The sequence below is a fragment of the Nerophis lumbriciformis genome, linkage group LG20, assembly GCF_033978685.3.
Source record: "Nerophis lumbriciformis linkage group LG20, RoL_Nlum_v2.1, whole genome shotgun sequence".
Lineage (NCBI taxonomy): Eukaryota > Metazoa > Chordata > Actinopteri > Syngnathiformes > Syngnathidae > Nerophis > Nerophis lumbriciformis.
In genome coordinates, this window is record NC_084567.2 from 28459416 (window position 1) to 28480969 (window position 21554).

A 21554-nucleotide genomic window follows, 5' to 3' on the forward strand; every position below is an offset into this window, starting at 1 on the left:
CTCACCTTTGTGTCTTCACGCACAACATTGAAAGTTTGGTGGACAAAATGAGACAAAAAAGGAGTGGAATAAAACATGTCATAGAAAGTCTGAGAAAGTTGTACATGTAAACAAACTACGGTGAGTTCAAGGACCGCAAAAATTAGTGGGACAAAACGGCGCTCGCCGAATAGTCTCTAATTCCTGAAGCATGTTTAATATAAACAGTGTGATTTCTAACAATTAGGGAGGTTTGTGTCATGTTTGTCCTCCTACAGAAACCATATTATAGCTAAAAATATTTTTTTCCTCATCGTTTTCCATTTTCATACATTTTAGAAAAAGCTCCAGAGAGTCACGAGGCCGGTGCTAAATATCACTATTGTTAGTGATAAATACACTATATTGCAAAAAGTATTTGGCCACCTGCCTTGACTCACATATGAACTTGAAGTGCCATCCCATTCCTAACCCATAGGGTTCAATATGATGTGGGTGCACCTTTTGCAGCTATTACAGCTTCAACTCTTTTGGGAAGACTGTCCACAAGGTTTCAGAGTGTGTTTATAGGAATTTTCGACCATTCTTCCAAAAGCACATTGGTGAAGGCCTGGCTCTCAGTTCTAATTCATCCCAGAGGTGTTCCATCAGGTTTAGGTCAGGACTCTGTGAAGGCCAGTCAAGTTCATCCACACCAGACTCTGTCATCCATGTCTTTATGGACCTTGCTTTGTGCACTGGTGCACAATCATGTTGGAAGAGGAATGTGTCCGCTCGAAACTGTTACCACAAGGTTGAGAGCATGGAATTGTCCAAAATGTTTTGGTATCCTGGAGAATTCAAAGTTCCTTTCACTGGAACTAAGGGGCCAAGCTCAACTCCTGAAAAACAACCCCACACCATAATTCCTCCTCCACCAAATTTCACACTCGGCACATTGCAGTCCGAAATGTACCCTTCTCCTGGCAACTTCCAAACCCAGACTCGTCCATCAGATTGCCAGATGGAAAAGCGTGATTCATCACTCCAGATAACACGTCTCCACTGCTCTACCGTCCAGTGGCGACGTGCTTTACACCACTGCATCCGGCGCTTTGCATTGGACTTGGTGATGTATGGCTTAGATGCAGCTGCTAGGCCATGGAAACCCATTCCATGAAGCTCTCTCTGCTTACTGTATGTGGGCTAATTGGAAAGTCACATGAAGTTTGGAGCTCTGTAGCAACTGACTGTGCAGAAAGTCGGCGACCTCTTTGCACTATGCACTTCAGAATCCGCTGACCCCTCTCTGTCTGTTTACGTGGCCTACCACTTGGTGGCTGAGTTGCTGTTGTTCCCAAACTCTTCCATTTTCTTATAATAAAGCTGACTGTTGACTTTGGAATATTCAGGAGCGAGGAAATTTCACGACTGAATTTGTGGCATAGGTGGCATCCTATGACAGTTCCATGCTGATAATCACTGAGCTCGCCGCCCATTCTTTCACAAATGTTTGTAGAAACAGTCTCCATGCCCAAGTGCTTCATTTTATACACCTGTGGCCGGGCCAAGTGATTAGGACACCTGATTCTCATCATTTGGATGGGTGGCCAAATACTTTTGGCAATATAGTGTAATTGTAATACAGTAAATTTGTCAATTAGCTCCAAGTATGTGCTTTTACTGCCATCTTGTGTCTACTTTTAAGTCTGTGTGGCATAAAACGAGTAAAATAGCAATATAGCATTTGTTTAACATTTTTTGTTGAAATCCTGTGCTTTTTAAGTTCAAGAAACTGTCACGACATGGACTATGGGGTGTTTGTTTTCCCGAGATGCAAGAATAGTTGGAGTGGACATGGCATGAAGGTAGGGACATGATTTAATTTTACTATAAAAAAGGAACAAAAAGCGCGCACAAGGCGGAAGCACAAACTTGGCTAATGAAACAAAAACTAGCATGAAGGCAAAATTATGGACATGAACAAATAACACTTACTGTGACCAGAACGAACAGCATGAAATATGGCAGCATGACAATGGCATGAGCAGAGTAAACAGAAGTAGCATGAGTAGTAATGTCGCCAGGCCGACCAACAGAAAAAGACAGGCTTAAATAACAGTGACATCCTACTCAGTGGCCTAGTGGTTAGAGTGTCCGCCCTGAGATCGGTAGGTTGTGAGTTCAAACCCCGGCCGAGTCATACCAAAGACTATAAAAATGGGACCCATTGCCTCCCTGCTTGGCACTCAGTATCAAGGGTTGGAATTGGGGGTTAAATCACCAAAATGATTCCCGGGCGCGGCCACCGCTGCTGCCCACTGCTCCCCTCACCTCCCAGGGGGTGATCAAGGGTGATGGGTCAAATGCAGAGAATAATTTCGCCACACCTAGTGTGTGTGTGACAATCATTGGTACTTTAACTTTAACTTTAACATTAATGATTGACAACAGGTGCGTGAGTGAAAATGTGAACCAGGTGAAACTAATGGTTGCTATGGTGTCAAAAACAATGTAGTGAAAACAGAGCAGGACATAACTAAACAAAACATGATCACAGACATGACAGACACACTTAAAACAATGATACCACATTCATAAAATTAGAAGTTGATTTAAAGTTTTTGAAAAAAATTAAAAAACTTTAACCATTGCAACTTTTGTCACATTCTTGCTTGTCAAAATGATTTACGATAATGATATTTCCACGACATAGAATCTGTTCTGTGGTGACAGTTTCACATTGCTTGGTATTGAAGTAACACAGTAGAACTGTATTTACTATTTTATTGGCAAAACACCAACAACATTTGCCAAGTTGGAGAACTGAGGAAATTATGTTCTTTGTCACATTCATCCAGGGCATAGAGAATGGCTTAGATTTTAAAGTCATCCTCCTTTTTGGCAGCAATCGGCAGCTCTTACGTGATCCTTGGCATCAGTTGTCATCCTGAATTTACTGCAATATGCTCTAACACTCTTAAGAGTCCTCAAGCTCAGGTCTCATTTTACAAAAACAAAGGAAAGCATCTTAATCTAGGATCTAATCAAGAAGCATTTGTGAAAAAAACACATTCTCGTTAATTGGACAAACTGGACAATACTGAGATTTTGCAGATATATAGACAAGAGAAAAAAGCACACTTTATTGGACAAAAAAAATATAAAACCCAAAACCAGTGAATTGTGTAATTGTGTAATTTGTCAATAAAAACAGACTACAATGATTTGCAAATTCTTTTCAGCTTATATCCAATTGAATAGACTGCAAAGACAAGATATTTAATGTTCAAAATAAGAAACTTTTTTTTTTTTTTTGCAAATAATCATTAACTTAGAATTTAATGGCAGCAACACGTTGCAAAAAAGTTGGCACTGGGGCATTTTTACCACTGTGTTACATGGCCTTTCCTTTTAAAGGCTTACTGAAACCCACTACTACCGACCACTCAGTCTGATAGTTTATATATCAATGATGAAATCTTAACATTGCAACACATGCCAATACGGCCGGGTTAGCTTACTAAAGTGCAATTTTAAATTTTGCGAGAAATATCCTGCTGAAAACGTCTCGGTATAATGACGCCGGCGCGTGACGTCACGGATTGTAGAGGACAATTTGGGACAGCATGGTGGCCAGCTATTAAGTCGTCTGTATTCATCGCAAAATTCCACAGTATTCTGGACATCTTTGTTGGTGAATCTTTTGCAATTTGTTCAAAGAACAATGGAGACAGCAAAGAATAAAGCTGTAGGTGGGAAGCGGTGTATTGCGGCCGACTGCAGCAACACAAACACAGCCGGTGTTTCATTGTTTACATTCCCGAAAGATGACAGTCAAGCTTTACCATTGGCCTGTGGAGAACTGGGACAACAGAGACTCTTACCAGGAGGACTTTGAGTTGGATGCGCAGACGCGGTACCGTGAGTACGCATGCAGCTGCGGCTTCCAAACATTTGATCGCTTGCCCGTACGTGCGTGCCGCTATGTGCATGTCATGTACGTAACTTTGGGGACTTTGGGGAAATATATGTGCTGTATGAACTTTGGGGAGGTGAACGGTACTTTGGGCTGTGGGATTGAGTGTGTTGTGCAGGTGTTTGAGTTGTATTGGCGGGTTATATGGACGGGAGGGAGGTGTTTGTTATGCGGGATTAATTTGTGGCATATTAAATATAAGCCTGGTTGTGTTGTGGCTAATAGAGTATATATATGTCTTGTGTTTATTTACTGTTTTAGTCATTCCCAGCTGAATATCAGGTCCCACCCGCCTCTCACAGCATCTTCCCTATCTGAATCGCTCCCACTGCCCTCCAGTTCTTCACTCTCACTTTCCTCATCCACAAATCTTTCATCCTCGCTCAAATTAATGGGGAAATCGTCGCTTTCTCGGTCCGAATCGCCCTCGCTGCTGGTGGCCATGATTGTAAACAATGTGCAGATGTGAGGAGCTCCACAACTTGTGACGTCACGCGCATATCGTCTGCTACTTCCGGTACAGGCGAGGCTTTTTTATCAGCGACCAAAAGTTGCGAACTTTATCGTCGATGTTCTCTACTAAATCCTTTCAGCAAAAATATGGCAATATCGCGAAATGATCAAGTGTGGCACATAGAATGGACCTGCTATCCCCGTTTAAATAAGAAAATCGCATTTCAGTAGGCCTTTAACAACACTCAGTAAATGTTTGGGAGCTGAAGAGACCTTTTTAACCTTTTCAGGTGGAATTATTTCCCATTCTTGCTTGATGTACAGCTTAAGTTGTTCAACAGTCCGGGGTCTCTGTTGTGGTATTTTAGGCTTCATATTGCGCCACACATTTTCAATGGGGGACAGGTCTGGACTACAGGCAGAAAGAGGTCGCCGACTTTCTGCACAGTCAGTTGCTACAGAGCTCCAAACTTCATGTGACCTTCCAATTAACCCACGTACAGTACGCAGAGAACTTCATGGAATGGGTTTCCATGGCTGAGCAGCTGTATCTAAGCCATACATCACCAAGTCCAATGCAAAGCGTTGGATGCAGTGGTGTAAAGCACGTCACAACTGGACTCTAGAGCAGTAGAGAGGCGTTCTCTGGAGTGATGGATCACGCTTTTCCATCTGGCAATCTGATGGACGAGTCTGGGTTTGGATGTTGCCAGGAGAACAGTACATTTCGGACTGCATTATGAAAGTTGGTGGAGGAGGAATTATGGTGTGAGATTGTTTTTCAGGAGTTTGGCTTGGCCCCTTAATTCCAGTGAAAGGAATTTTCAATGCTCCAGGATACCAAAACATTTTGGACAATTCCAAGCTCCCAACCTTGTGGGAACAGTTTGGAGCGGGCCCCTTTCTCTTCCAACATGACTGTGCACCAGTGCACAAAGCAAGGTCCATAAAGACATGGATTACAGAGTCTGGTGTGGATGAACTTGACTGGTCTGCACAGAGTCCTGACCTGAACCCGACAGAACACCTTTAGGATGAATTAGAACGGAGACTGAGAGCCAGGCATTCTCGACCAACATCAGTGTGTGACCTCACCAATGCGCTTTTGGAAGAAAATTCCTATAAACACACTCCGCAACCTTGTGGACAGCCTTCCCAGAAAAGTTGAAGCTGTAATAGCTGCAAAAGGTGGACCGACATCATATTGAACCCAAGTTCATATGTGAGTCAAGGCAGGAGGCCAAAAGCTTTTGGCAACATAGTGTATATATATGATGTGGGATGTGTAGCCCTTTGAGACACTCGTTATTTAGGGCAATATAAATAAACTTTAAATGATTGATTGATATATATATACGTATACACACACCTATTACTGTAGGTTTTGGTTCATTTTTGGTACAGTAAGGGAGCAAAATATAAATTAAAAAACAGCTTAGTTTTTGTGAAAACAACTTTAATAATTTGTTTAATGACAACTGTAATTCTCAAACAATTATGAATTAATAAAAACATAACTACAGTGGCACAAAGTGTGTTGACAGTAAAACAAAAAGCAATACATTCTACAACAATGAAATCAAATATGTTATTCTTTACATTGAAATATCTGACTGCATAGGGTGAGAAACATGTAGCGGAGAATAAGTCACAAGGCTTTAAGTGTCCAAGTGAAAAACGGTTCTGTAATAATTTCAATGTGAAGGAAATAGTCTGTTACTTTGTGCAGTCCTAAGGATCATTTAAAGATTAATGCCCATTACATAACTTACGTCCTTGTTCCCTTTAAGGGAATGACAGAATATTGTAGCTGGATAAATGAGGTACTTTGGACTAAAGGACTTGCCTTTTGCCTATTGCCTTTTTGCATGCATTAATATTATAGTCTTCTGGTTCATGAACTTCTGGTGTGATGAAATGTTGAGTAGTTTTATTCAACTTTAGTTGCATATACAGTCGTACCTCGGAATACAGGTGCCCCAGCGTACAGGTTTTTGTGGATGCTACCTGTCTTTTGGCTAATTGTTATGCTTTACAACAGGGGTCCCCAAACTTTTTGACTCGGGGGCTGCATTGGGTTAAAGAAATGTATATATACAGACATTTATATATATATATATATATATATATATATATATATATATATATATATATATATATATATATATAGAAAAAACACAGAGGCTATTTAATCCCTACAAGCCTGTTTTGCAGGTTTCCCTGCTCTTCAGGGAATTTTTTTTATATTTTATATATATACACACATTATATATATATATATATATATATATATATATATATATATATATATATATATATATATATATATATATATATAATAACGTGACAACTTGTTTCGCAGGTTTCCCTGCTCCTCAGGGGATTTTATTATATACATATATATATTATAAAATCCCCTGAATAGCAGGAAAACCTGCGAAACAGGCTTGTAGGGATGAAAGAGCCTCTGTGTTTTTTCCTGACCTAACGTATATTCCGCTCTTTCCCCGGTATTGAGCACTGTATAACGGATAAACCACAGAAACCTCAACTATTTATATTATATATATATATATATATATATATATATATATATATATATATATATATATATATATATATATATATATATATATATATACATACACACAAACGCGAAGGGTAAAAAAAACCTTACCTACAATCCTATAAATTTGATATATCACTAAGCTTTTGAACTTTGTTGTAAAAATCTCCACCCGCATTTCAGGCTGGCCGCTCTGGAAACACTCTGTGGAAACGCTCCCCATCCACACTGCTTGGTGCCTTGTCTAAGGTGCTGTGAATCAATCCATAGCCTTGTTGTTTGAGGTCACCAAATGCTGTCTGTAGGAAAAATACCTAAAACCTAAGCCTAACTTTGAACCAGCAGTTATCATTAACTGAATGGGGCATAGAAAATGAAGCAGAGTTTCTGTCGACTATTCAATGTCATTGGTGTTTGCAAACGTTGTTTACTTGTTTGTTTGTGTCATCATCATTCATGTATACATCATTCCTTAGACTACTGTGCGTACATGCACAAAGGTGAGCGTTGTTGATGTCATTGACTTGTGTGGAGTGCTAATCAGGCATATTTGGTCGTTGCATGACTGCAAGCTAATCGATGCTAACATGCTATTTAGGCTAGCTGTATGTACATATTGCATCATTATACCTCGTTTGTAGGTATATTTGAGCTCATTTAATTTCATATACTTATGTCCTTTGTCCTTATGTCCTGGGATGAGAATCAGCACCTCCAAGTCCGAGTCCGTGGTTCTCGCCCGGAAAAGGGTGGAGTGCCATCTCCGGGTTGCGCAGGAGACCCTGCTCCAAGTGGAGGAGTTCAAGTACCTCGGAGTCTTGTTCACGAGTGAGGGAAGAGTGGATCGTGAGATCGACAGGCGGATTGGTGCGGCGTCTTCAGTAATGCGGACGCTGTATCGATCCGTTGTGGTGAAGAAGGAGCTGAGCCGGAAGGCAAAGCTCTCAATTTACCGGTCGATCTACGTACCCATCCTCACCTATCGTCATGAGCTTTGGGTTATGACCACATCGAGAGGAGCCAGGTGAGGTGGTTCGGGCATCTGGTCAGGATGCCACCCGAACGCCTCCCTAGGTAGGTGTTTAGGGCACGTCCGACCGGTAGGAGGCCACGGGGAAGACTATGTCTCCCGGCTGGCCTGGGAACGCCTCGGGATCCCCCGGGAAGAGCTGGATGAAGCGGCTGGGGAGAAGGAAGTCTGGGCTTCCCTGCTTAGGCTGCTGCCCCCGCGACCCGACCTCGGATAAGCGGAAGAAGATGGATGGATGTCCTTTGTTTATTTAGTTTATTTTTCCATGTCTCATGACACATTATCCGTATGTAATATTGGCTGCATGTCTGATAGTTGTTTGTGTGCCATGTTGTTCCAGACCACAGCAAACGTCACCCAGCTTGCCTCGATTGTAATAAATCCATTGGAAGGAGGCAGCCTGTTGTTTCCTTTAACTTGGACACACACATCTATACCTTTGGTCGTTCTGAGACAGTCATTTCCAGGCGTTATGTCACCCTCTGAGAAGTTTTACTACTGTTTTCCAATGTTGTAAAAATGTGTAGAATAAATATTATATTTCAACATTTCTGTCAACGAAGATTTGCGTCAGCCTGCGACACATAGTCATTTTGATAGTACGCTAATCATGTGTTGCCATCATTATAACACTTATATAAGTCTTTTAATGTTTTGCGGCTCCAGACATATTAATTTTTGTATTTGTGGTCCAATATGGCTCCTTAAACACAACACTAATTCATTGATGTCGTGCTCTCTTTATACAGAATGATAAATAACAAGTAGCGATTCAATGTGATTTCAATGTTTAGTTCTTTACCTTCTTCTCGTCCCCCTCCTGCAGAAGCTGCATGTTGCTGCGTCGCTGGCTTTCGAGTCTTCTGAGGGTGGCATTGTGATGCTCAGGTAGGTCAGGTGGAGGAGACACGCTGTGGCCAAGAGGGTCCACCCAGGTATAAACGTGGTTGGTGACGTAGCCACCTGGAATCCGCCCCACGGAGCGAACAGAGAGGCAAAGCTTTTTACTGCCCTTCAGCACCTGTAGGGAAGGAAAGGGCAACGTTATAAACGTTGACCTCCGAAAACATTTTAATTTTCCTGAAGGAACTCTCCTGAAGGAATCAATAAAGTACTATCTATCTATCTATAAAAGTGTGATGGTGCGACGTCAAAGAGCAACACATGCCCACAGAGTAAGCATATTTGAGCAAACTAAGGACGTTCCAATCATAGGTGCCGGTCTACATTTCTGCCAGTGGGTGCTTGGTGTATGTGTATCAGTGTTGTTCCGATACCAATATTTTGGTACCGGTACTAAAAGTATTTCGGTACTTTTCCAAATAAAGGGGACCACAAAAAATGTCATTATTGGCTTTATTTTAACCAAAAAATCTTACGGTACATTAAACATACGTTGCTTATAAGGCTGCAACTAACGATTAATTTGATAATCGATTAATCTGTCGATTATTACTTCGATTAATCGATTAATAATCGGATAAAAGAGACAAACTACATTTCTATCCACATTTCTATCCTTTCCAGTATTTTATTGGAAAAAAAACAGCATAGTGGCACCATACTTATTTTGATTATTGTTTCTCAGCTGTTTGTACATGGTGCAGTTTATAAATAAAGGTTTATAAAAAATTAAAAAAATTAAAAAAATAACTAAATCAAAAAAATAAAAATAAAAATTTGCCTCTGCGCATGCGCATGTATAAATAATAAATAATAAATGGGTTATACTTGTATAGCGCTTTTCTACCTTCAAGGTACTCAAAGCGCTTTAACAGTATTACCACATTCACCCATTCACACACACATTCACACACTGATGGCGGGAGCTGCCATGCAAGGCGCTAACCAGCAGCCATCAGGAGCAAGGGGTGAAGTGTCTTGCCCAAGGACACAACGGATGTGACTAGGATGGTAGAAGGTGGGGATTGAACCCCAGTAACCAGCAACACTCCGATTGCTGGCACGGCCACTCTACCAACTTCGCCACGCCGTCCCTAATAGCATAGATCCAACGAATCAATGACTAAATTAATCGCCAAATATTTTTATAATTGATTTTAATCGATAAGTTGTTGCAGCCCTAGTTGCTTCTTACAATGTTGTCCTTAAAATACTGAACATACAAGACAACTTGTCTTTTAGTAGTAAGTAAACAAAGGCTCCTAATTATTTTATCAAAATTAATAAGGACAAGTGGTAGAAAATGAATTATTAATCTACTTCTTTTCGGACAAAGCTACGAACAATGGGAGACCGGTATTTGGAACGCTCTCCCTGACCACCTGAGGGCACCACAGACTGTGGATGCTTTTAGAAAAAGCTTAATAAACCCTTCTTTTTAAAAAAAGCCTTTTTTTTTTTTAAGATGTATACATACTAGTTCTAGCTATTAGTCTGTTCTAGTTTTTATTTTTATTTAATTGTACGATCTTTTTATTATTTTTTAATAAACTGTAGCACTTTGAGGTTGTTTGCTCATTGTAAAGTGCTTTTTACGAATAAAATCTATTATTATTATTATTATTACTTGCTCATTTACTGTTAATATCTGCTTATTTTCTCCTTTAACATGTTCTATCTACACTTCTGTTAAAATGTAATAATCACCTATTCTTCTGTTGTCTGATACTTTACATTAGTTTTGGATGATGCCACAAATTTGGGTATCAATCCGATACCAAGTAGTTACAGGATCATACATTGGTCATAGTCAAAGTCCTCATGTGTCCAGGGGACGTATTTCCTGCATGGAAAAATGCACGTCACAATTTTTTTCAGGTTCTATGTTCACAATAACATTCTAATCCGAATCCTGATCAGATTAAACACATTGTTTATGTACACGTGGCTAGTGACTTCTTTTTTTTTTTAATTCATTTATTTCAGGCATGGACATAAAAAAAAGTACAAAGTTGACAACACATAATATCAACTAATATAGTGCAAAAGATAATGTACAGTATGTAATGCATGATTGTCCAGTTTTGCCTGAAAGGGAGTGGGAAGTAGATCATGTATTTAATCCAACCCCCTGTTCTCCATTCAGTGATTATTCCATTGAGTTTCACTGTTACTTTGTTTAAGGATTATACATGTGTTGTATCTTAGTGGCATTACCACAGGTAACAATAATTATTACACTGTAACAAGCGGTAGAAAATGGATGGATGGATGGTAATAGACAAAATACCAACAATGGTAATAGACAACATAGCAATAATGGTAAGGAAACATTGAGCACATGTTAACACTTTGAGACAGTACAACAGCAGGTCAAATTAAAGACCCTCACTTGACTAAAATTGAAAAAAAGACCAATCTTGTGTGCTAATTAGAGCAGTGTTTTTCAACCTTTTTTGAGCCAAGGCACATTTTTTTCATTAAAAAAATACGGAGGCACACCACCAGCAGAAAATGTTAAAAAATGAAACTCCACCAGGTTGTCATGCCTTATATTGAGTTTGTTGTTGTTTCCTGTGTCGTGCTTTAGTTCCTGTCTTGCGCTGTTATTTTGGTGACCTTTCCTGTTTTGTTGGTGTTCTCCTTCCTTTGAGTGCCAATGCCTGCACCTGCTTTGTTTTCACAATCAAGACTATTTAAGTTGTGCGTACGCCATCCTTCTTTGTGGGGACATTGTTAAATGTCATGTCATGTACGGATGTGCTTTGTGGACGCCGTCTTTGCTCCACACGCTGTAAGTTTTTGCTGTCATCCAGCATTCTGTTTTTGTTTACTTTGTAGCCAGTTCAGTTTTAATTTTGTTTTACATAGCCATCCCTATGCTTCAGTGCCTTTTCCTAGCGGGACTTGCCTTTTGTTGATTTTTACCTGCACGCTGTCTCCCGCTGTACTCTGCATATTGGGATCACGACAAACCATCCTCGACGTGTTCCGACTTCTACAAAGCAATGAACTACCTGCTGCCACCTACTGATATGGAGTATTACACGATTACCCTGCCAAGCTCCACACAGCACAGGCACTAGACAACGGCACATTATTATGATTATTGATTTGCAAAAAATATTTTTTGGACCAATGAGGTGAAGTTGCATAATTTCCCACGGCACACCAGACAATATCTCATGGCACATTAGTGTGCCGTGGCACAGTGGTTGAAAATCACTGAATTAGAGGATAATTAGATGTTAACTGGCAAGTAAACAGGCTGCAGTACCACTTGCAACAGAGCGCTCATTACAGCGATTTCAGATGCCAGCCCAAATCAACAGACCTATACCCCATACTTGCCAACCCTCCCGGATTTTCCGGGAGACTCCCGAAATTCAGCGCCTCTCCCGAAAACCTCCCGGGACAAATTTTCTCCCGAAAATCTCCCGAAATTCAGGCGGAGCTGGAAGCCACGCCCCCTCCAGCTCCATGCGGACCTGAGTGACGTGTCAACAGCCTGTATTCACATCCGCTTTCCCACAATTTAAACAGCATGCCTGCCCAAACACGTTATAACTGTAGAATGATGGAGGGCGAGTTCTTGGTTTCTTATGTGGGTTTATTGTTAGGCAGTTTCATTAACGTCCTCCCAGCGCGGTAACAACACACAACAACAGCAGTCATGTTTTATTCTACCGTAAAGCAGTTCGTCTGCCGTAAACAGCAATGTTGTTGTAATATATAGAGTTGGAGGCAATAACCAGGCGAGGTGATGAAGTACGTCTCTTTACTGTAGACTTCAGAACAGACTCAACACACTTGACGTCAGGTGCGCAACACCACGTAAATCGTTGGCCAACCAAAAAGTAACCCCAGTACGCTATAGCCAACATTCACCAGGAGATGGCAACAGACAAACATAGATCACTCTATTACATTCCTCCCCTTTCAGAAATGTAGTTACTCAAAATAAATAAACAACCCAACCAAAAAATGCAGCAGCTCAATTAAAAAACTGTACTTAAGCCAAATTCTTTTTTTTTTTTTTTTTAGTACTGAACTCTTAACCCTCATTTGTAAACAATAACATGCTTATTATACAAACAGTATTTGTACACCTTTAACACAGATTTGTATACTGTCTTCAGAGATTCTGTTTTTTTGGTGGTACTCGAAACCTTTCTGGGTACCTGCGAAAGGGTGTTCAGCATGGTTAGAAACATAGTGACAGAGAATAGAACAAGGATGGACAATTCAACCCTTAACTCAACAATGAGTAGATGAGTGTTATGTGTGTGTATATGTGTAAATAAATGAACACTGAAATTCAAGTATTTCTTTTATTTATATATATATATATATATATATATATATATATATATATATATAATAAAATAAATATATATATATAGCTAGAATTCACTGAAAGTCAAGTATTTCTTATATATATATATATATATATATATATATATATATATATATATATATATATATATATATATATATGTATATATATATAAATATATATATATATATATAAATATATATATGTATATATATAAATATATATATGTATATATATATATATATATATATGAAATACTTGACTTGGTGAATTCTAGCTGTAAATATACTCCTCCCCTCTTAGCCACGCCCCCAACCACGCCCCCGCCCAACCCCGCCCCCCCACTTCCCGAAATCGGAGGTCTCAAGGTTGGCAAGTATGCTATACCCAGTACCAATATTCGATCACTTTGTAATAATGAAAATAACATGGTAGACCAGGACTTGATGAGTTGGTCGTTTTCACCTATTCTATGGATTCTTTTGCAACAAAACATGTCCATATAAATATCTTTAAAAATTTGTGTGCCATGAGTAATGTAAAGTATCTGGCAGTTAAAGCAAAATGGCTGACAATAGGAGTCATGAACGGTTCCTGTGTATGAGTACACAGTTTAATATCAATCAAAAGCTACGACAAACAATAATTTTGACGCATCAACTCTGGAAGAAAAGCTGAGCTGTTGAAACATACCCTTGTTGGCTAGACAAGTAATCATTACACAGGAAATATGAAAACACTAAATTGCTGTTGCTGGAATACAAACTACTTTTGGATGAAATGTAATGGACAAAAAAAACAATAAAATCCCAGCAGAACACAGACAATCCATTCTCCAGACAGAAGCTGATTGTTCAAAGCTGGACTATGGAACTCATCCAAGTGCATCACGCCTAGAAACTCACAGGCACATGCTGTAGGACAGACAAATATTTGTCCAAGGGCCAGAATGTTTCTCTGTAAGGGCTGGACTCTCTCAAAAAATCAATTTAATATTGTATCCTAAGTGCGCTGCCTAGTGGTTAGCGTTTCAGCTGGACAGTAAGGAGATCGAGGGTTCAAATCCTTTTGGGCTTCTTTGAGTGGAAGTTGCAGCCGTTTCCAATTATGTGTGTGTTTTCCAAAAATGTAAATGTTAATGGATATAGATCGTCCGTTAACTATGAGTGTGAATTGTTATTTACGTGTCCTGCAATTGGCTGGCAACCATTCCAGTGTGTGCCCTGAACTCTTTCTTCTTGTCAACTGTGATAGACTCAGCTTAAAGGGGAACATTATCACAATTTCAGAAGGGTTAAAACCATTAAAAAATCAGTTCCCAGTGGCTTATTTTATTTTTCGAAGTTTTTTTCAAAATTTTACCCATCACGCAATATCCCTAAAAAAAGCTTCAAAGTGCCTGATTTTAACCATCGTTATATACACCCGTCCATTTTCCTGTGACGTCACACAGTGATGCCAACTCAAACAAACATGGCGCATAGAACAGCAAGCTATAGCGACATTAGCTCGGATTCAGACTCGGATTTCAGCGGCTTAAGCGATTCAACAGATTACGCATGTATTGAAACGGATGGTTGTAGTGTGGAGGCAGGTAGCCAAAACGAGATTGAAGAAGAAACTGAAGCTATTGAGCCATATCGGTTTGAACCGTATGCAAGCGAAACCGACGAAAACGACACGACAGCCAGCGACACGGGAGAAAGCGAGGACGAATTCGGCGATTGCCTTCTAACCAACGATTGGTATGTGTTTGTTTGGCATTAAAGGAAACTAACAACTATGAACTAGGTTTACAGCATATGAAATACATTTGGCAACAACATGCACTTTGAGAGTGCAGACAGCCCAATTTTCATCAATTAATATATTCTGTAGACATACCCTCATCCGCGCTCTTTTCCTGAAAGCTGATCTGTCCAGTTTTGGAGTTGATGTCAGCAGGCCACGGAAGCTAGGGTCGATATTCTTCTCTTGATCATCTTCGGTGGCATAAGAGACGGTGTGAGCCAAGACATCCAGGGGGTTTAGCTCGCTCGTCTGCGGGAACAAACTACCGCCATTGCTTGCCGTGCTACCGAGGTCCTTTGTCCCTGAATTGCTCACACACTCCGGCAGATTCAATGGGGTTCTGGCGGCAGATTTCTTTGACTTTATCGTTGGAAATGCATCTGCTTTGAGTGTCGCAGGATATCCACACATTCTTGCCATCTCTGTCATAGCATAGCTTTCGTCGGTAAAGTGTGCGGGACAAACGTCCAATTTCTTTCCACTTTTGCATCTTTGGGCCACTGGTGCAACTTGAATCCATCCCTGTTCGTGTTGTTACACCCTCCGACAGCACACCGACGAGGCATGATGTCTCCAAGGTATGGAAAACAGTCGAAAAAAACGGAAAATAACAGAGCTGATTTGACTCGGTGTTTGTAATGTGTTTGAGAAAATGGCGGATTGCTTCCCGTTGTGACGTCATCGCTCCGAGAGCGAATAATAGAAAGGCGTTTAATTCGCCAAAATTCACCCATTTAGAGTTCGGAAATCGGTTAAAAAAATATACGGTCTTTTTTCTGCAACATCAAGGTATATATTGACGCTTACATAGGTCTGGTGATAATGTTCCCCTTTAAGATGGATGAATGTGTCCTACAGTAAGTAATATATCTAGAAATGGTTTTAACAGACTTCGTCGTGCATACAGCCAACCCTTTTGACTAGTCTTCTACAGTCTGGCCTGTCCAGGGCAAGATGTACGGACACGTCGGAAGCCCTTAGAATCTGAGCCACAATATCAGGCCAGTGGGTGTGGAAGGGCGCCTCTAGGACATCTCCAGCTTATTACATCCATATCCAGCCTTCTTGGTTTGGATGATCTAGGACAGGGGTCGGCAACCTTTACCAGTCAAAGAGCCATTTTGACCAGTTTCACAAATTAAAGATAACAATGGGAGCCACAGAAATTTTTTGAAATTTAAAACGAAATAACACTGCATAAAAAGTATTTTTTTTGCTTTGTGCTATGTATAAACCAGGGGTCTCAGACACGCTGTCCATACCTTACTATGGAATTTGAATGCTGATGCGGCATGCGGGTTTTATATGAATGGCGCTTGTCAGCGGCACGCGGGTTTTATATGAATGGCGCTTGTCAGCGTCATGCGTGCCGTGATGGTACAGCATATAGCACCCACTACAACCAGCCTGCATGATCAACCACACGTTGTATGGGGCTTCCGCTTGCTCACGTAGGTGACAGCAAGGCATACTTGGTCAACAACCACACAGGTTACACTGACGATGGCGGTATAAAAAAAAAACTTTAACACTATTTCTAATAATGCGTCACACTGTGAACCCAGACCAAACAAGAACGACAAACACATTTCGGGAGAACATCTGCACCGTAACACAACATAAACACAATGATGTGTGAGGGAGCAGGGTTGGGGTGGGGGCAGGGGTTTGGTGGTAGCAGGGGTGTATAATGTAGCCCGGAAGAGTCAGGGCTGCATGGGATTCTGGGTATTTGTTCTGTTGTGTTTATGTTGTGTTAAGGTGCAGATGTTCTCCCGAAATGTGTTTGTCATTCTTGTTTGGTTTTGGTTCAAAGTGTGGCGCATTATTAGTAAGAGTGTTAAAGTTGTTTTATATGGTCACCGTCAGTGTAACCTGTGTGGCTGTTGACCAAGTATGCGTTGCTGTCACGTTCTTGTGCAAGCAGAAGACGCATACTGCATAACAAGGGGTTGGGCTGGCACGTTGTTAATACAGATTGTAGAGGGCGCCAAATGCTGTACCATCATGGCACGCCCTTATTATAACTGTAAGGGTGAACATCGGAGAATATCAATCCCGGGAGTTTTCTGCGAGAGGCATTGAAATCCGGAAGTCTCCCGGGAAAATCGGGGGGTCGGCAAGTAAGCTGCCAAGCCGCATCAGAGTGGTCAAAGAGCCGCATGCGGCTCCGGAGCCGCGGGTTGCCGACCCCTGATCTAGGAGTAAGCGGTGGACATTGCAAAACCGGCGGACTCGTCGCATTGCTGCGAGTTGAGGGGAATTATTGTGTCTGCTCTCCGATTTCGGTGTTGGTGACATGATTAAGTGACCATTTCACTCTCTTGATTCTCTTGAGAGGTCTAGCCTGGCTCCCAGGGTTGTTGTTCAGTGTTCTGCATCACACAGGAGGAGCAAAATGACAGACTTGTTGTGAATTTTGCGCTTGGTCTCTCTGGAAACATCACAATGTTGTCACATCTGTATATCTCTGTTTCAGGATGCCAATTTTAGGTATTGTAGATCAAAAGTATTTGAAGTGAGGAAAAGACAAGTTTCTTTTCTGTTGTTTTTTTGTTTTTTTTTACCAGAAGTGTCCCAAAAGGGAAAAGGCTTATCTACTTTTACTGAAAAAAGTCCATGGACCAGAAAGTCCCAAAATATCCCAGATTGGACCATCTTCCCCAAAGGTGCGAGAGGATCCCAGATAGTCCCAAAGTCTCAAAGTACCCCAACATACACCTACAGACAAAAGTCCCATTGGACCGAAGAATCCGAAATGTACTCAAAGAGCCTGGGAGTAGGGCCAGGGCCTGAGATATTTTAGTCAACCCCATTTATCATTGGGACCACGGTGGATTTGTTTGGAACTTTTCCTCGACCCCTCAATTTGGACTACATAGAAATCGGATTAGAGTAAGGGAAAGTATAGTTTTTCGAGCGGGTCGGGGTACTTATAAGATAGGGCACTTTTTCATCACAAGTGGCCCAAAATGGATTAGGGCCTATCCATATCTAATAGTCAATGTACTCAGGAAACAACTAACAAACCCAAAAGTCCCAAATTACAACAAAAAGGACAATCTTCCACTGTAACTGGATAGTACGGTGTCATCAGAATATTCGACATTGGCTACTGTGTAAGTGCTTAGTGATACACCTGGGTCGTGTTTACACACCACAGTCATCAGGTGGTCTATGACAGTTAAATAGATGGAGGTGGCAACACAGCTCTGAGCCACATCTAATATTCCTATTGCTCCAGCCATCCATCCATGTTCTATACCACTGATCCTCATTGTGTCATGGTACTTATAAACAAACAACCACTCAAACTTGCATTCACACTTAAGGACATTTTAGTCTCCCATTGGGTTGAGTTTTTTCTTGCCCTGATGTGGGATCTGATTCGAGGATGTCGTTGTGGCTTGTGCAGCCCTTTGAGACACTCGTGATTTAGGGCTATATAAGTAAACTTTTGATTGACTTTGATTGATGCGCCTAAACGTTTTTCAAACCGCGCGCCGTCAAGTCCGGGAAAAAAATGACCAGTATTTTTCAGAAGCACTGTAGTACTGTTTTTAATCCATTACTACCGCAGTACTTTATTGGTATCGGTAGACCATACAACCCTAGTATACAAACCCCGTTTCCATATGAGTTGGGAAATTGTGTTAGATGTAAATATAAACGGAATACAATGATTTGCAAATCATTTTCAACCCGTATTCATTTGAATATGCCACAAAGACAACATATTTGATGTTCAAACTGATAAACATTTTTTTTTTTTGCAAATAATCATTAACTTTAGAATTTGATTACAGCAACACGTGACAAAGAAGTTGGGAAAGGTGGCAATAAATACTGATAAAGTTGAGGAATGCTCATCTAACACTTATGTGGAACATCCCACAGGTGAACAGGCAAATTGGGAACAGGTGGGTGCCATGATTGGGTATAAAAGTAGATTCTATGAAATGCTCAGTCATTCACAAACAAGGATGGGGCGAGGGTCACCACTTTGTCAACAAATGCGTGAGCAAATTGTTGAACAGTTTAAGAAAAACCTCTCTCAACCAGCTATTGCAAGGAATTTAGGGATTTTACCATCTACGGTCCGTAATATCATCAAAGGGTTCAGAGAATCTGGAGAAATCACTGCAGGTAAGCAGCTAAGCCCGTGACCTTCGATCCCTCAGGCTGTACTGCATCAACAAGCAACATCAGTGTGTAAAGGATATCACCACATGGGCTCAGGAACACTTCAGAAACCCACTGTCAGTAACTACAGTTGGTCGCTACATCTAAACCGTTTATCAACAACACCCACAAACGCCGTCGGCTTCGCTGGGCCTGAGCTCATCTAAGATGGGCTGATACAAAGTGGAAAAGTGTTCTGTGGTCTGACGAGTCCACATTTCAAATTGTTTTTGGAAACTGTGGACGTCGTGTCTCCCGGACCAAAGAGGAAAAGAACCATCCGGATTGTTATAGGCGCAAAGTTGAAAAGCCAGCATCTGTGATGGTATGGGGGTGTATTAGTGCCCAAGACATGGGTAACTTACACATCTGTGAAGGCGCAATTAATGCTGAAAGGTACATACAGGTTGTGGAGCAACATATGTTGCCATCCAAGCAACGTTACCATGGACGCCCCTGCTTATTTCAGCAAGACAATGCCAAGCCACGTGTTACATCAACATGGTTTCATAGTAAAAGAGTGCGGGTACTAGACTGGCCTGCCTGTAGTCCAGACATGTCTCCCATTGAAAATGTGTGGCGCAATATGGAGCCTAAAATACCACAACGGAGACCCCCGGACTGTTGAACAACTTAAGCTGTACATCAAGCAAGAATGGGAAATAATTTCACCTGAGAAGCTTAAAATATGTGTCTCCTCAGTTCCCAAACGTTTACTGAGTGTTGTTAAAAGGAAAAGCCATGTAACACAGTGGTGAACATGCCCATTCCCACCTACTTTGGCATGTGTTGCTGCCATGAAAATCTAAGTTAATTATTATTTGCAAAAAAAATAAAATAAAGTTTATGAGTTTGAACATCAAATATCTTGTCTTTGTAGTGCATTCAATTGAATATGGGTTGAAAAGGATTTGCAAATCATTGTATTCCGTTTATATTTACATCTAACACAATTTCCCAACTCATATGGAAACAGGGTTTTTACATCAGTTCTTCTCAACAGTGGTTGGGCAACTGGCAAGCAGTGACCCAAAGTGCAGATTATTCTAAAACTCAAATTGTTTATATTTAATGAAAATACCAGTTGGAACTTGAGGTAGTGTAAAATGATGAATGATTCAAATATATTCAGATACATACCATGAATTGATTAACGTTAAACAAGTTGAAAAACTTGTTCAGGTGTTACCATTTAGTGGTCAATTGTACGGAATATGTACTGTACTGTGTAAACTGTACTGTTTCATATAAGGTATTCTCTTCGTTTGGAATCTACTAATAAAAGTTTCACTCAATCAATCAATACGTAAACATAATGTTTTCTTCTTTTTCCGATTGAATTAGTAAGTACATGTTTTGTTTCCTGTAGACATTCAGCACCTGCCTATCCAAATTGAGGGCGAAATGTCTCCATGCAACAGCAACACAATGTGATCTGCCTACAAGACTAAGACACTGTCTCAGGCGAGGAACATTTGAATGAAGTTGCTACTCCTTCAAAATGTTTTATTCCAACTTATGTGCCTCATTTCGATGCTAAATGAATGTCACCTGCAACAAGTGCTTGAGGGCAATATTGTGCAAGCAATGCATTGCAAATAGGCACACAGACTCAAACACTCTTTTGAAGCTTTATTCTTAGCCATAAGCACAGAATGTGTCACGGCTGTGGAACGTCATCGTCACGGCAGCAGACTCTTTCATTTTTTGTATACAAGCCAATGTGTCCATTTCCTCCGCCGTGGCGTTGATGTATTGGACTTATGCGCTAAGCCCATTAAATGGGTCATTTTATTATTATTTTTTTCTAAATGTAAAACACTTCCTTGTGGTCTACATAACATGTAATGGTGGTTCTTTGGTCAAAATGTTGCATAGATTATGTTTTACAGATCATCTTCTAGCCGCTTTCTGACAGTCACTTCTGGATGCGCCGTTTTGTGGGCGGTCTTATTTACGTGCCTCACCTTCGGCAGCGTCTTCTCCCCGTCATCTTTGTTGTAGCGGTGTAGCGTGCAAGGACGGGATTTGAAAAAGTGTCAAGAGATGAAGCTAACTGTTTTAATGATATTCAGACTTTACTTAAATCAATAACGGAGCAGCATCTCCTCATCCGGAAACAACAACACCGGAAATGTGTCCCGTGAAAAACCGTCGGACCTGAACTCTCTAATAACTAAAGTCCCTTGGGTGAATAATGTAAACTCACTACACCGGTATGTTTTAGTGCTTTCATGGAGAGTTTACTGACAGATATAAGTAAGAACTTTACACTATTCTATATTAGAAATGGCAACAGCGGAGGATGAATGTCCCATAAGAAGAAGATAGAGAAAAAGAAGAAGCTCATCAACTA

The 21554-nt window shown here is 40.7% G+C and overlaps 1 protein-coding gene across 4 annotated transcripts in view; it reads right to left on the reverse strand.

Annotated features, from left to right (window-relative positions):
- The window catches only part of whrna (whirlin a), a 350775-nt gene that overhangs the window by 197898 nt on the left and 131323 nt on the right, over positions 1-21554 (reverse strand). For all 4 annotated transcript variants that reach the window (XM_061980754.2, XM_061980751.2, XM_061980752.2 and 1 more), the window contains exon 2: positions 8789-9007. In XM_061980754.2, the coding sequence (XP_061836738.2) occupies positions 8789-9007 (219 nt within the window). The remainder of the gene's footprint in view (positions 1-8788; positions 9008-21554) is intronic.